The sequence below is a fragment of the Ailuropoda melanoleuca genome, chromosome 13, assembly GCF_002007445.2.
Source record: "Ailuropoda melanoleuca isolate Jingjing chromosome 13, ASM200744v2, whole genome shotgun sequence".
Lineage (NCBI taxonomy): Eukaryota > Metazoa > Chordata > Mammalia > Carnivora > Ursidae > Ailuropoda > Ailuropoda melanoleuca.
Genome location: NC_048230.1, coordinates 55,722,143 through 55,736,726, shown reverse-complemented (window position 1 = coordinate 55,736,726; position 14,584 = coordinate 55,722,143). Strand labels below are relative to the sequence as shown.

The window sequence follows — 14,584 nt, the reverse complement described above, 5'->3', positions numbered from 1 at the left end:
CCTGAGGTGGGACTGTGTTTGGTCTGTTCAATGGGTCGAGAAGAGGTTGGTATAGTTTATAGGAGAGATGAGGAAAGCAGGTCAGGGAGGAAGGGCTGAGAGAGACTCTGGCTTTTCCTGTGTGTGGAATGAGATGTCACCACGTGTGGGGGCGGGGTGCTCTGAGCAGAGGGTGAGCATGATCTGACGTGGGTCCCTCTGCTGCTGTGTAGAGAAGGGGTGGGGAGGGGAGGCGGGAGAGCAGGGAGACCAGGGAGGAGGCTCTGGCAACAATCCAGGTGGGAGAGGCTGGGGGCTGCACCACTGGAAGATCCAAGTGGACAGAGCCCTGCTGTAAGCTGACAGGCCTGGATGGGGAGAGGTTTGAGACAGAGTGGGAGAGACAGAACTCGTGTTAGAAGGAACACTTTATTGGTTTCTGAGGGAAAACATACGTGAAGCCATTTTAGCAAATGGAAATCTGAGTGAAAACCATACTTTCTTTGATGTCTTTCTCCACGCTCCTAGAGCCCCATGTCTGCATGCCCGTCATTCCATACGTTTGGAAATATCTTACTCACGTGTCTTTTTCTCCACCAGATTATCCGCACCTCGGGGCAGGCACTGAGTCCGGTTCTGTTTTGTTTTGCCCCCAGCTGCTGTGGTAAGGCCTGTTTCAGAGGAAGTTTCTGGAAATGTTTCTTCAGGGCATCTACTCTGCAGATCGGAGTTTTCTCCCTGGGAGGAAGGATGTGCCCAGCAGGGACGAGTTTCCATGCCCATGTGCTCCCTTGACAACTGGAGAATGTCTCCATCTTCCCCACCTCTTGGCCTTTGCACTGGCTGTCCCCTCTGCTTGCGATTGCTGTCCCCTCTGCTTGGATTGCTGTCTATCCTCTCCTTCAGGTCTCCTTTTAAATGCTGCTTCCTCAGGGAGTCCTTCCCTGACCCTCTTTTTTTTTTTTTTTTAATTTTTCAGTTTATTTATTTAAGTAATTTCTACACCCAATGTGGGACTCGAACTCACGATCCTGAGATCGAGAGTCACGTGCTCCCCTGAGCCAGCCAGGTGCCCCCTTCCCGGACCCTCTTAAGTGGCTGCTCTCCACCTCTCTCTGGTCCCAGTCACTCCTTGCCAGGTCACTCTGTGCTTACCAACATCAGAAGTTACTGTCTTCAGTTCACCTGGCCCACTGTGTGGGCTCTGGTTCTGTGGAGGGAGGTGGTCTTGGTACCTGTCCTCAGCCCCCTCAGTGGGATGGGTGCTCCTGACCCAGCAGCTGTGGGTGCCAGTGGCTAAAGGCTTGCTTTGCTGTTTCTCCTAGAGCAGTGACTTTCCCACACTGTCTTCCCAGCTGTATGGGGTCAGTTGCCTGTACCAGCGTCAAAAGGGAAGCCCCATTAGGGCAGGGGCCAGGATTTTGCCCCCACGCTTCCATGAGAAGAGTTGTTTTTCCGTGTGATTTATAGCTGGGCTTTCTGCATCAGATTCCACATTGCCAGAAAAAAGCAGAAAAGCCCTAATCGTAAAGGTGGTCACTTTTGCCCTAGATGCAGCTGGTGAGGAGTTCCAAGGCTCCCAATTCTTAATTAGGGCCAAAGACCCTAAGCCGCCCTCTGGGTGTGTAGGTCAGTGTCTGGAGCCCCTCTGTCCCTCAGGGGAGGTCTGTAGAGGTGCCTAAGTCTGGGTCTCTATCGTGGACCCTGTGCGAGAAGATGCAGAATTCTCAACCCTCCCGTGACCCCAGCTCCTCCTCGGCACAACCCTAGACTCTGTCCTCTGTGTTGGGGGGGGCACAGCTCCCCCACCAGTGCTGTCCTATTTGGGGCTCCTCCACCCCAAATGGTATTTGCTTTCCACTCCACTGAGTTTTAAAGGGCTCCATTGTGTACCGCTCTGTGTCACGTTTCTGTCTGTGTAGCATTTTCAATCGTCTCCTGTCTCTCACAGCCCCTTTGGAGAGGGAAAAAAGGTCATTCCATAAATCTAAGGTATTATTACCATGACGGCAGTGCCCGATTGCTATGACACCCACCAGGCTGGGGAAGGTAGAGCTAATTAGTCGGAAAACTTACTTTTCAGGCGTGAGTCACGGGAAGCAGGCGTCAGGGGAGCCTTTAACAAGGCCCTCGTGACTCAAATGACATTTCCCCTCTGCCTCACTGCATGTACACCGTGCTGAGATCGCCATGCCTCCCCACCCAAGATAGATAAGACATGCTCGAAGGTTCTTCTGCTTTCTGGCCGCCTTTCCCGTTTCCCTTCATTCATTCACTCCCCAGACGTTTCAGGAGCTCCTGCTCTGTGCCAGGCCCTGGGCTAGGTGCTGGGAGTCAGCAGTGAGCGGCGCTGCCCTGTAGGGACTCACAGCGCGAGAGCAGCACGGAGCTCCTTGTGCAGGAGACAGACGGCGACCGAGAGGCAGGGAATACGTGGGGCAACTTGGAAGGTTGACAGGCGGGAAGATCAAGGACCGCAGGAGGGAGTTAGGAGGAGCTGCTGGTGTGCATTCTTCAGAGACATGGTCAGGGAAGTGAGGGAAGGGGCAGCCGTGGAGGGTTCTTCGGGAAGGGCATTCCTGGGAGAGGGGTCTGCAGATGCGAAGGCCCGAGATGGGAAGGGGCTGGGTATGTCAGCAGAGACGGAGGGCCCTGTGGCTGGGTGGAGTGAGCAAAGCAGACAGAGGCGGGGGATGAAGCTGGACAGGAGGACAGAGCCCGGGACACTCAGGGCATTTGGGTTTTATTCTCAATATAATGGACGGCCCCTGGTGGACTCAGGACAGTGAGGTGGTCAGATTTGTGTCAGAGCGTGCCCGGGGAGGGGCCACGGCCGAGGCAGCAGTGGGTATGGGATGAAGAAAGCCATGTTGCCATACCTGGGAGGGTGAAGCCAGGCTGTGGCTGTGCCCTGGGGGTGAAGCCCCCTCCCTGTCCTAGCACAAGGGGCTCTGATGCCCTCAGGCTGAGTAAATCTGTTGGCTGGTGGGGGGGTCCCTCTCTAATGTCCATCAGGAGCAGTGCCCAGCCGGGTGGGTGCTCGGGAGGCCATTGGAGGGCACAGGGAGGCCTTAGGGGGCCCAAGACAGTGCCTCCAGACTGCCCAGGGGACCCTGGCCCACCTTCCCAAAGCATCAATCCCACTCTAGATTTAGATTTAGATTCAGGTAAGTGATTTAAAGCATTTTTTAAAAAGAAAGTTAAAATGAATGTGGAGTAGAGAAGAAAATCCACAGTATTTTTAAAAGATAAAATGAAGCGATATCACCTTTGTAGTTGGCAGTGTGGACGGGCCCCTTGGTGTCCACTTAACCATTGGGGTGCCTTGGGGGAAAAGTTTGAGAACCCTAAAAGAAGAAAACAGAGGATGGAAGAGAAGGGAAAAGGGAGGAAGAGGGGCCAGGAGATGGTAGGAATCAAAGAAAAACAGAAAAGGAATGCAGAATTTACTGACAATTTCCCCAAAGGTGTCTTGTTCTCTTCCTGTTCTCTTACCCCACTGGGCCCGACCAGGCCTGAATGACCCCAGGAAGCAGGCCGTTGTCCTCCCAGTACCCACACTGGCTGGCTCTGCTGGCGAACAGCTTCCTCTCTTCAGAGCCCCACAGAAGGCATTTTCTCTCTTTTTCATCGGTTTTCTTTAATTGCGCGTGATCCACATGAAACACAGTGCTGTCATCTGTCCTTTTTCTCCGGCCAGACCCGTAAAGCAAGTCTTTGCTGGGCTTGTTATTTACATGGCGGAAAGAACAAAACCATCTTCCTATCGGGGGAAACAGACACGGGGCCGGGGGCGGGCGGGGGGCCTGTCACTGTTGTGTGCTGGGCTCTTGACCAGCCGCTGCTTCACTTGTGGAGGCGGAGGGGTAGGGACCCCTCTGCGGATGTTGCAGGCGTCCTTCTTGGGGTGTGGTTCGAGTGGGTCCTATGCCAGGGCCTCGCCCAGGGCAGCATGTGCCTTCGAAGGCTCCGTGTCGTGATGGCAATAGCTTCAAGCCGCAAGGGCAGGCAGAGCTGGGGGTGTCCTGGCGGTGGCGGTGGCACTGGCGACGGGGTACGTCCTCTGGGCTCAGTTGTTGTCTCTGGTGTCCGAGGAGGCACTTCCAAACAAGATGTCGCTGTCGTGGGACATGGTGCTCAGCTGCGACTTGGTCTTGATGAGGAACTGGGTCCTCCGGAACATCACCCTCTCCTGCTCCTGCTTGAGCTCCAGGTAGGAGCGGGAGAAGGTGTGGAAGATGGAGGTCACCGGGAAGGCCATGAGGAGGATGCCGCTGAGGATGCTGCTGAGGGCCACGACCTGGCCGGGCGTGCTCCTGGGTACCATGTCTCCGTAGCCCACAGTCGTCATGGTGATGACGGCCCACCAGTAGCAGGCGGGGATGCTGGTGAACTCGGGGCTGTCGGCCATCTCGTTCTCGATGACGTAGAGGAGGGGGGCAAAGAGGGCGATGGCCACGCAGAGGAAAAGCAGCAGGAGCCCGAACTCGCGTGTGCAGCGGCGGGCGGTGAGCCCCAGCGTCTGCAGCCCCAGGGAGTGGCGGGCCAGCCGCATGACGTACAGGATGCGCAGCGCCCGCAGGACCCGCAGCACCAGCCCCACCTTGTCCAGGTAGCTGTTGCCCGCGCCCGACTTTCGGCGGCCCGCGGCCGCGCCGTCCACCAGCAGCGTGATGTAGTAAGGCAGGATGGCCACCAAGTCGATGAGCGTCAGCGGGCTCCGCAGGAAGGCGAACTTGCTGGGCGCCTGGATGAGCCGCAGGAGGAACTCGAGGGAGAACCAGCCCACGCACACCGACTCCACGATGAAGACGTTGTGGCACATCTGCGAGCACTGGCCCTGGGAGAGAGGGGGGAGGGCAGGGGACAGGTCAGCGGTGCCACCGGCCAGGCCGTGTGCTTTGCCAGCCCCACCCCCCCGCCCTAGATAGGCTCAGGTCCCCCGGGGACCCTGGCCAGGCCGAGAGCTTGAAGCACCTGCAACGGCCACTCTTCATCTTTCTCCCCAGCCCAGACCTGCTGCCCCTGGATTCCAGACCCCAGAAGGGCTGCCTCCTTGACGTCACCCCTATGGGTGTCTGATAGGTGTTTCAAACTTATGTCCCAAACCGGGCTGCTGATTCTTTAACAAAATTCTTATTGAGATAGAATTGACACATAATTGTATCAGTTTCAGGTATGCACGTTGATTTGATACATCTGTATATTGCAATAAGATTACTACCATAGCCTTAAGCTAACACCTTTATCATGTCACGTAATTATCATTTCTTTTTTGGGGTAGAAACAATTAAGATTTAGCCTCTCGGGCTTTTGGTTTCTCCTGCACACCCGCCCACCAGTGCTTTCCCTTCTTAGCAATCCCACCTTTCCAGTTGCTCAGGATGGGAGACTCGGCCTCATTTTGACACCTCTCATATCGTCCGCAGGAAATCCTGTTGGTTCTTCCTTTAAAATGATTCCGGAATCAAACCATTTCTCCCTATGTCTGCTGCCCTCACCTTGGTGCAGCCACCATCCTCTCTTGCTTGGCTGGTTGCAGGAACCTCCTTGCTGGGATCCCTGGTCCCTACTGTTTATTCTGCACACATAGCCAGAGGGATGCTGGGAACGTGAATCAGATCCTGTTCTTTGCTCAGTACGCTCCATGGCTCAGAGAGATAGCTCAAGCCCTCTGGGGGCACACATGGCCTGGCTGCCACCTCTCCCACTTCCTAGCCCCCCTGTCTGCCTTGTTCGTGTGCTCCAGCCTAGCCCCCCTGGCTCCCCCCACCCCAAGCCAGGCCTTGACTTTCTGCTCTCCCTGCAGGAGTCCTCTTCCCCTGGATACCCACATGGCTCTACCCTCCCTTCCTCTAGCTCTTTGCTTCAATATCACCTTCCCAGGAAGGGCTTTCATGACCCCCTTGATTTAAAGTCCATCCTCCCTTTGTCATCCACCCTGATTCTCCTTTTCCTGGCCTATTTATTCAGAGGGCCCATCATCTCTTAAAATGCCTTATAAGTTACTTATGTAACACGTTTATTATGTTTCCAGCCTCCACCCTCCTGGCCCCCTGCCCCAGCAGATTATAGCCCCCTAGGGAGGGACAGCTCGTGCATTGTTCGCTCTCAGGACCCCAGCACCTAGAACAACCCAGCATGTGACAAGTGGCCAATTTGCGTTTGTCACCAGGATGGATGGAAGCGCATGGGATTGGCATTTAGTTGGGAAGGCCAACTCAAGGCCAGGTGGGCAAAGGGAACCCAAAGGAGCCGGGCCAGGCGGGGTGGAGGCCAGCCAGAGAGCACTGCTGTCCTGCTGAGTACCTCCTGATTCCTGTGCCAGGAGGATTCAGGCTGGAGGCTGCGGCCGCACCCAAGTTTTCAGGGAGGCTGGGAATCTGGAGTTTTGCATGAAATCTCCTGGGTTTTAAGTGTTGTGATAATTCAGTACAAAGAAAACACTCTGTGGGCCGCTCAAACACATCTGTGTGCTGCATTTGGCATGTGGGCTGCCAGCCTGTCTCTCTGGCCTGCCATGGAACTGGACAGGAGACTGTGCCCGGTGGCTTTGGACCTCAGTCTCAAAGGGGCCTGAGACAGAGCGGGAAGGCACACATGGTATTAGCCTGGGGCATCTGTCATTCCTGGGCACAGCTGGGTTCTGTGAGTCCCGCACTAGCAGCTCTCTCTCTAGGAACAGGTTAGATGCTGCAGAAATGAACTAGTACTCGGTGGGCCATGAGGTCTCAGCACTGTGGGATGGGAAGCCTCCTCTAGAAAGCCTTCCTGGAGTGGGCCCCCTCCAGGTATCCCCAGCATGGTTGATGGGCCTCTCATAAGAGCCCCCTTGGCTTGTGTCTCACACTTGTGGTCACAGGGGTGTCACTGTCCCTCCTCCAAGGGATCTGAAGTCCTTGTAGCTGGAATACTCGTTCTGGTCACCCTGCATGCTGGGTGATGGCTGAACACAGGAGCCCCTCGAATGTGTGCTCGAGGAGCAAGTGAGACTGTGAACCCCACTGGTCTCCAAAATCAAAGAACAGCATTTTCACTGAATCAAGGAAAAGTCCAGGTATTATTTAAAAAAAAAAAAAAAAGCAAGTGTCAGAAGGTGAATAAAACAGTAGCTTTATTAGTATTTTCCTGATAAAGTCAGGATTGCATATGTTGGAGCCAAGAAAAGATTTATACCATGTACATGGACTTCCAGACAGGTCTCAAATGGTGAGCATTTTCTCGCTCTTTCTTTGGCAGGTGCTTGTAATCCTTATAGTCAGCACCGCCTGAACGCTCCAGAGCCAGGCGTTACTCCAAACACTTCCCGTGGACTCACTCACTGAATCCTCACGACACTGTGAGGTGAGCCTGTGCACAGCCCCTTGGACAAGTGAGGAAACTGAGGCACAGAGAGGGAAAGTAACTTGCCCACAGCTGCGCAGCCAGAGTGGAAGCAATGGGATTCAAATTCAGGCCATTGGGCTCTAGCCCCGCCCTCTTGATCACTTCCCTTTCTGCTTATCAAAAATTAATTTTACTGGTTGAGTGTTATTTTTTTAATACTTGCTTTAAAAATTCAATGTATAAAGATGTGCCAGAAACCCGCCTTCCCCCCATGTGTTACAAATGCAATAGCCATTGCTACCTTGTGGAAAAACCCTCACCTGGTGAGTACTTCCAGTGCTCCATCAAAGAGTTCACGTGACGCACTTAGCACATGCAGGGTACACAGCCAGTGTTCAATAAATGCTGGCTGGCACGATATTTATGTTGAGTTCATACAGCCATACCTATTTCTCCATTGCCTATACAATTCGTACTTGTCTGAATGTTTTGGTCTGTCTTAAAACTTGCTTCTAGAACCCCCAGCTCCCCACCCCCAATGTGAGGAAAGGGTCCCAACTTAAAGGCCCAAAGGTCTCACACATTATGAAGCTGAATTGGGGAGCACACACTTTCCATAGACTCAGCTCCCACCCAGAGCTGCTGTGTGGACTGCAGTCCAGGGGGCCTGACCGTATACATTTTGAGAAGCTGAGAGTTTGAATTTTTAAATGCAAGACACTTTATTTTTACATGTTGGCTACCATGTAAAATTTTTAGGGAGCACAGTGTGGGGCAATCACATGCTTCCGTGGGGTACATGAAGTCCCAGGCTGCCACGTGGGACCCGTACTTTTTCATTCAAGAACACAGAACTTGGACTCAGTGGGACATGGGCCTGGGCAAGCTGCTCTGCCTCACCATTCTCACCTGTCAGCTGGGTATGAGAATGGCTCCCGTACAGGGTTGCTGGAAGATTCGCTGAGAGCATGAGATGTAGGCAGAAGCACGGCCCAGCCCCTGGCTGCTAGTAACTGCCTGCCGAGTGCTGCCCCTGGGAACCCTGCATACACCTCGGCCAGGCCACGGAGTGAACACTTTACACAATTCTCTTGCTGAACACAGAGACGCTCACTGTTCAAGCACATGCGCACATGCACAGCTCTTAATAAAAATGAGGTGACGGACCCAGAAAATGGTGCTGGGGTATTTTTAAACAAGGGAATTAGGAAGCTTGGGATAGGGCTCCTGTGGGTGAAACAGGTGTTGATGATATGTTACGTGTTTTGCTCAGGGGCAGGCACATCATAGATCACATCATTCACAGACTCCCTCATTGCTTCCTTCCACAGAGTGGCTGAGCGCCTTGGCCATGCTCGACACTGTTCTAGACCCCGGGGGCACAGCACAGACCAGGACAGGCACTGAGCTCAGGTTTGAACGTGGAGGTGGACCACACGCATGTAAACAGGAGGGCCTGGAGATGCTGCTCTGCCACTGCAGTCAGGGAAGGCCTCCTGGTGGAGGTGACCGCGCCAGCGTGAAGGATGTGGACTTCTGGAGAGAGGGGTCCAGCAGACTGCTTTGTCTCCTGAACTCAGAGACCCTCCCTCACTGCAGCGAGCCTCCCCGCGCCCAGCCGTGGCTCTTACCTGCTCCTCCTCCTCGCGCAGGCTGGGCAGGGTGCTGATGGACAGGTTGATGGCCGTGACGGTGACGAAGAGCACCGAGAGGCAGGCGAACACCTTGCCGGGCAGCCCCGAGTGCGGCCTCTCCACCATGTCGCGCAGTCTCCGCATGCAGCGTCCCAGGCGGCCCTCGCCCTCGGCCGGGCCCTCGCTGCCGGGGTCGTCGCTGGACAGCGGCTCGTCGTCGTCGTCGTCCCGCTCCACCACGTCGGCGAACTCCTCGATCTTCTGCAGGTAGCGGCGCTTGCAGCAGCCGTCCAGGCGGTCCTCGGCGATGCCCCAGTACAGCAGCTCCTCCTGGAAGGACAGGGCGCACATCTCCCGCAGCAGGCGCAGCTTGCCGGCCCGCAGGAAGGTCAGGATGGTGCCGAAGGCTCCCGGGTGGCGGTCGAAGAAGAACTCGTTGCAGGTCACATCGTAGTCATCGCACACGTTGAGGATGTCGTCGAAGTTGGTGCAGGCCTTGAGCTGGCCCAGGCGCGTGAGCGGGAACTCCTCGAGCGTGGTCCAGGGCAGCGAGTACTTGATGCCGCCCACGTTGATGATGATCTGCCGCCGCCGGTCCTCGGGCTGGCCGGCCAGGCGCGGTGCGTCCTGGGGCCGGGGCCGCAGCCGCTGCGCCCGGCGGTAGAAGACGCCCTTCAGGGACTGGCCCTGCGGGAAGAACGCCGGGTGGAAGGAGGCGTCCGAGGCGCAGCTCAGGGCGCTATAGTCGTAATCAGAGTTGTCTCCCGGTAAGAGTCATTTTGGGCTTTCACATCCCCCTCGTGCCTGGGGTGGAGAAGGGAGGAAAGACCCTCAGTGACGCTGGAGTCTAGGCCGACAGCGCCCCCCCCCCCCCCCACCATTCACAAGGGAAAGCTTGACCTCTGTGGGCCAGTATTAGGAGGCAGGACCTTGCGGGGGGCGTGATTAGGTTTGGCTGAGGCCATGAGGGGTGGGATCAGTGCCCTTATGGAAGAGGAAGAGGCACCGAGCTCCCTCCCTCTCTACCACGTGGGGACACAGTCAGAAGACAGCCACCCACAAGCCAGGAAAAGTCCTCACCAGAAGCCGGCCACATTGGCACCCTGAACTTGGACTTCCAAGCACTTGTGGTTACAAGCACAGACTCTGGAGCCTCATGGCCTGGGCATGCTACTTAACCTTGAGCTGTTTCAATTTCCTCATCTGTAGAGTGGGTACAACCATTCGACCCACTTCGTAGGATTACTGAGAAGATTCAATGAATTATGTGCAGAAGAGCATTTAATAACACAGTGCCTGGCACATGGCAGGTACTCAATCATTGTTGTCTATTATTACTATTTGTGTTTACCTTAAAGGGACACCTTGTATTGCTTCCGTAAGTGGAAACCCTATATCATTGGCCATAAGAGGCAATGTCCAAAGAAATGCATAATTATCACAATAGTGCTATAATTGCTTGTATATCATCAAACATTTTGAGGGGGTGAGCTGGGCTCCTCTAGGAAGCCTTCCTTGGCTCTTCCAGCTAAATCGAGTCCTCCCACCCCTGTATCCGGATCATTATCCTTACTCTATCTGTGTGTAAGCCTGACTTCTTGATGAGACTGCTTGGTTTGTAGGGCAAGAACTGGGCTCTACTCAGCTCTGAATCCCTGTGCCCAGCAGTGTAAAAGCTCAAAGAAGTAGTTGCTGAATGAGGCCAACACGAGGAAGACACTTGAGGACCTGAGGTCAAAATATATTCTTACACAGGCTCCTTCCTTCCCGACCCTCCAAGCTAACTAAGGGTGTGTGGTACTAGAATGACATTGCTTATTCATTCGTAGCTCATGGGCTGAATTTGGTTCACAAATAATTCTGCCTGGCTTGGAGAAGATTTTGAAAATTGAGGAATTCCTCTAAAATTGACATTCTTGGTTTCTCTTGAAAAATCAGACTATTTGGCAACATTTGGCCTAAGTTACAGCCGAGAAATGACTGCGCCCTGTAGGCAGGGCGTGCATGTGGCAATCTACCACAGTCCCCACCCTTCCTTGTTGTCTTTCTAATATGCCCGCGCCTTCACTCATGGATGTTTCCTTCCTGCCCCCCGTAGGCATTTGAGTTCGAAACCCCCAGATTATAGCAGCTGAGCTCTCCGGAATGAAGCTGATCCACAGAAAAGCAGTAAGAGTCTAGTACTCTGCTTTTTAAAAATCACCAACCCTCCCTCCAGCCCAGTCCCCCATGAAAGCAAGTGGTACCAGCAAAGTCTACTAATTTCATTTCTAATACCTGAGTGTCGATCTGTGCCATGGACATGTGCACGGAAAATGCACGTGCACGCACGCACACGCAGGCACATCTGTATGGACGAGAAAGCATTCAACAGGAGCCAGAGGGGTGCCATCGGAAAGAGGATCCTTCCTAACAGAAATTCTTTTACATAAAGCAAATCATTGCTCCACTCATTTATCTTCGGGGAAAGCTACGGTTTCACAGATTGGGTTCTGGAAAACTAGGTACACCTGCGCTTGAAATGAAAATGATCTGATTTTAGAGTGTTGAGAATGTTTCTTAACTTCACCTAAAATTGGAACCCATCTCCTCGGGCGCAGCCTGCCAGAATCCCTTGGAGGAGCGAGAATAATCCCTTCCAGGCACTTCACACGAGTGGTACCGCTTTTCAGCTCCGCTGCTTTATCTTTGCCACCAAAGACAAGAGGAAAAGTGACATTCTGTTTGGTAAGAATGGTGACAGAGGAAAAGGAAACTTCCTCTGGTCCTGCAAGCCCTGAAGAGCCCTTGTGAAACCCCCTCGGCTGTAATCACGTCTTACAGACAGAAGGTCTTCTTTCAAGCTCCCAGCTCTCCCTCCAGCACAAAGCTCCCCCAATTAGCGATCCTTCATTTCTTTCTCTCGTGACCCCTGTCAGTTGTGAATTAAAGCCTGATTAAATTAAATTAAATTAAATACTGATTTCCTACGTGGAAATTTATCCTGTCCCAGCGTACTGTTTAGCATGGAGAAGGAAAAAACCCGTGTCGTGCAGGCTGCTTGCACACGTTAGTCCAGATGCTGGGATTTGCTAAATGAGGAATGGGCACACTTGTCCTTGGCTTTTGGTCTTGGGGACACCCAATCTGATGGGTGTAGGGGGGATGGCTCTGCATGCTAGATTCTAGAGTCTCAAGCAAAGTTCATAAATCAAACAGGCCCCAAAGTCCTGCTTCCGGAAAACAATGCCACTTTTCACCCAGCCCGATACCCTCATGAGAGGTTTGGTCTTTTAATATTTCTCTGCAGTGTTAGGTCTGTCAGTCCTAGAACACAATGGATTTTGGTGATTTTGTCTCCGAGGGTCTGTCTGTGGATGCTTGGGAAGAGAAAGCCATTTGAAAAAGGGGCTGTGATACTGAGGATGAGGAGGAGTACTGAGATGTCATTCAACACTCACGATGTGTTGGGCCTGTATCAGGTCTGCAGGCACAGCAGAGACCAAGACAGACCCAGCCCTTGTCCTCAGGGAGTGGACATTCTAGTGGTGGAGGTGGTCTCTAAGTAAGTACACAGATCATTTCAGGAAACAGAGCAAGAACATGATGGCAACAGGAGCTGGAGGGGTCTGGGAGGGCTTCTTGGTGGAGACAACTTCGGGGCTGAGGTTGGATGGGAAGGAGCCAGTCCTATGAGGACCTGGAGGAGGGGGTTTAAGGCTGAGGGAATGGGAAGAGCTTGCTCCTTGACCTGGGGATGGACTTGGTGGTCGAGCCAGAGAAGGCCGAGTTCTGGGGTGCAGTGAGTGAGGGGAAGGTGGGAGAAGTTGAGTGTGGAGAAGTCATCAGATACCAGATGGAACAGAGCCTAGTGGGCCATGACAAGGGGCTGGGGTTTACTCTCCATGGGAGGGAGGGTCCTCAGGAGTAGACTGGGTGGGCTGGGGAAACTAGGCTGGAATTCTCTGTAGTCATTCTTGAAAGAGTCAACTAAGGCTTGGACCAGTGGAGGGGGCTGGAGGATTGGCTGCATTCCAGATGGACTTTGGAGGAATTGCTGCCAAGATTTGGGGGAGGGGAGTGTGGTGAGGGGGAGAATGGATTCCAGCGGTGCCATTCACTGAGGAGACACTAGGTGGCGTTTTGATGAGGCTTGTGTAGGAGGCAGCATTTGCAGGCTTTGGGATGATGGACAGGAGGGCAGATGGGCAAATCAGCGAGAGAGTAGGGATGAACGTGGCTTGCATGGATGGTTGGACGGATGGATGGACGGATGGGTGGAGTCAAACCACACCAAAGCTGTCTTGATGAGTGTGTGTGTGGTGGTGGTGGTGGGATCAGCTGGTAGTTTTGACCTGGCTGAGCTGCAGAGGGCCAGAGGGCCAGCCTAGCAGAGAAACGGCAAAGCCCAGAGGCCGAGGTGCTCCCTGTGCCCAGCACCTACTTCCCTGTCGAAGCTGCACTCCACACCAGGCCTGGTTAGTGCAGGTAGACACCACTGGGGGGGGGGGGACGGGTAGGCAGAGTGCTACAACCCCACCAAGATGCCCTAATCCTAATCCCTGGAACCAGTGACTAGGTTAGATTACACATGAGGAGGAATTAAGGTTGCCAGTCAGCTGCCTTTGAGATGGGAAGATGATCCTGGATTCTCCAGGGGCCCAATCATGAGGGTCCTTAAAAGATGGAAGAGAGAGGCAGGAAAGTGTGTGGGATGCCATGCGGTGTGAGGAAGACTTGGCTGGCCGCCGCTGGCTTTGAAGATGGAAGGGGCCACAGGCTGACGACAGCAGGCAGCCTCTAGAAGCTGGACAAGGCAAGACCTGACTCTCCCCTGGGCTCTCCAGAAAGGAATGCAGTCTGCTCACCCCTTTACCTTAGCCCTGCAAGGCCCATTTGAGACTTCTGTCTTCCAAAATGTGAGGTCATAAGTTTATGTTGTTTTCTGCCACTCAGGAGAGTAATACAGGGGATACTGAGAAAAAGCAGGTCCTACGCCAGCTTGGGGGACAGCCTGCTGACTACTCCAAGCTGAGGAAGCAGAACAGCCCATGTGCTCTGAAATCAGGAGACCTGGGTTCAAGGCCAGTCACTCTGACTTTGGGCAAGTCATGTCTTACCTCTGAGACTCACTAGCCTTGTCTGTGAAATGGGGATATGAATAGCTCCTACCTCCCTGTGTTATGGTGAAGACCAAAGCAGATGACCTGGGTGATGTGCGTGGCCCAATGCCTGACCCATAGCGGACCCTCATCAGACACCTGCTGTGCCGTTAGCTATGAGGGAGGTCTGTCACTTTCTCTCCACCTGCCAAGGGTGACCTGAACCAGAGGGACTTGAACCCAGCATTTGTCTGACCCCCAGAGCTCCCTGCTGGAGGAAGTACGGTCTGGTACAGCCTCTGGGAAAGCCATCAGGGGTGCTGAGGGAAGTGAAGGACGTTGCTGCTGTATGAGCCAGGAATCCCAGTCCTGGGTGTATTTCTCAGACCTGCATCGATAGGGGTTGTGGCACATAATAAGACATTATTTGTACTCAGATCCTTGACTCAGAGGTGTGCTTCTGGGGACTCAGATCCAAGAGAGGATGAAAGTATAAGAATGCCTGTTCCATGTTGCCCGTGGTCCCCTGGCATCCATCCTGGGGCCGGGGGTGGCGGGGGGGGG

General features: G+C 53.9%; 1 protein-coding gene across 1 annotated transcript; it reads right to left on the bottom strand.

The window, feature by feature from the left end:
* Positions 1-406: 406 nt before the first annotated feature.
* On the bottom strand, positions 407-9,710 carry KCNG1 (potassium voltage-gated channel modifier subfamily G member 1; the record flags this gene model as incomplete). Its single annotated transcript, XM_002912975.3, has 2 exons — positions 407-4,819; positions 8,937-9,710. Coding segments are annotated over 2 exons (1,545 nt in total), but the record flags the coding sequence as incomplete, so codon positions are not given.
* Positions 9,711-14,584: the final 4,874 nt, after the last annotated feature.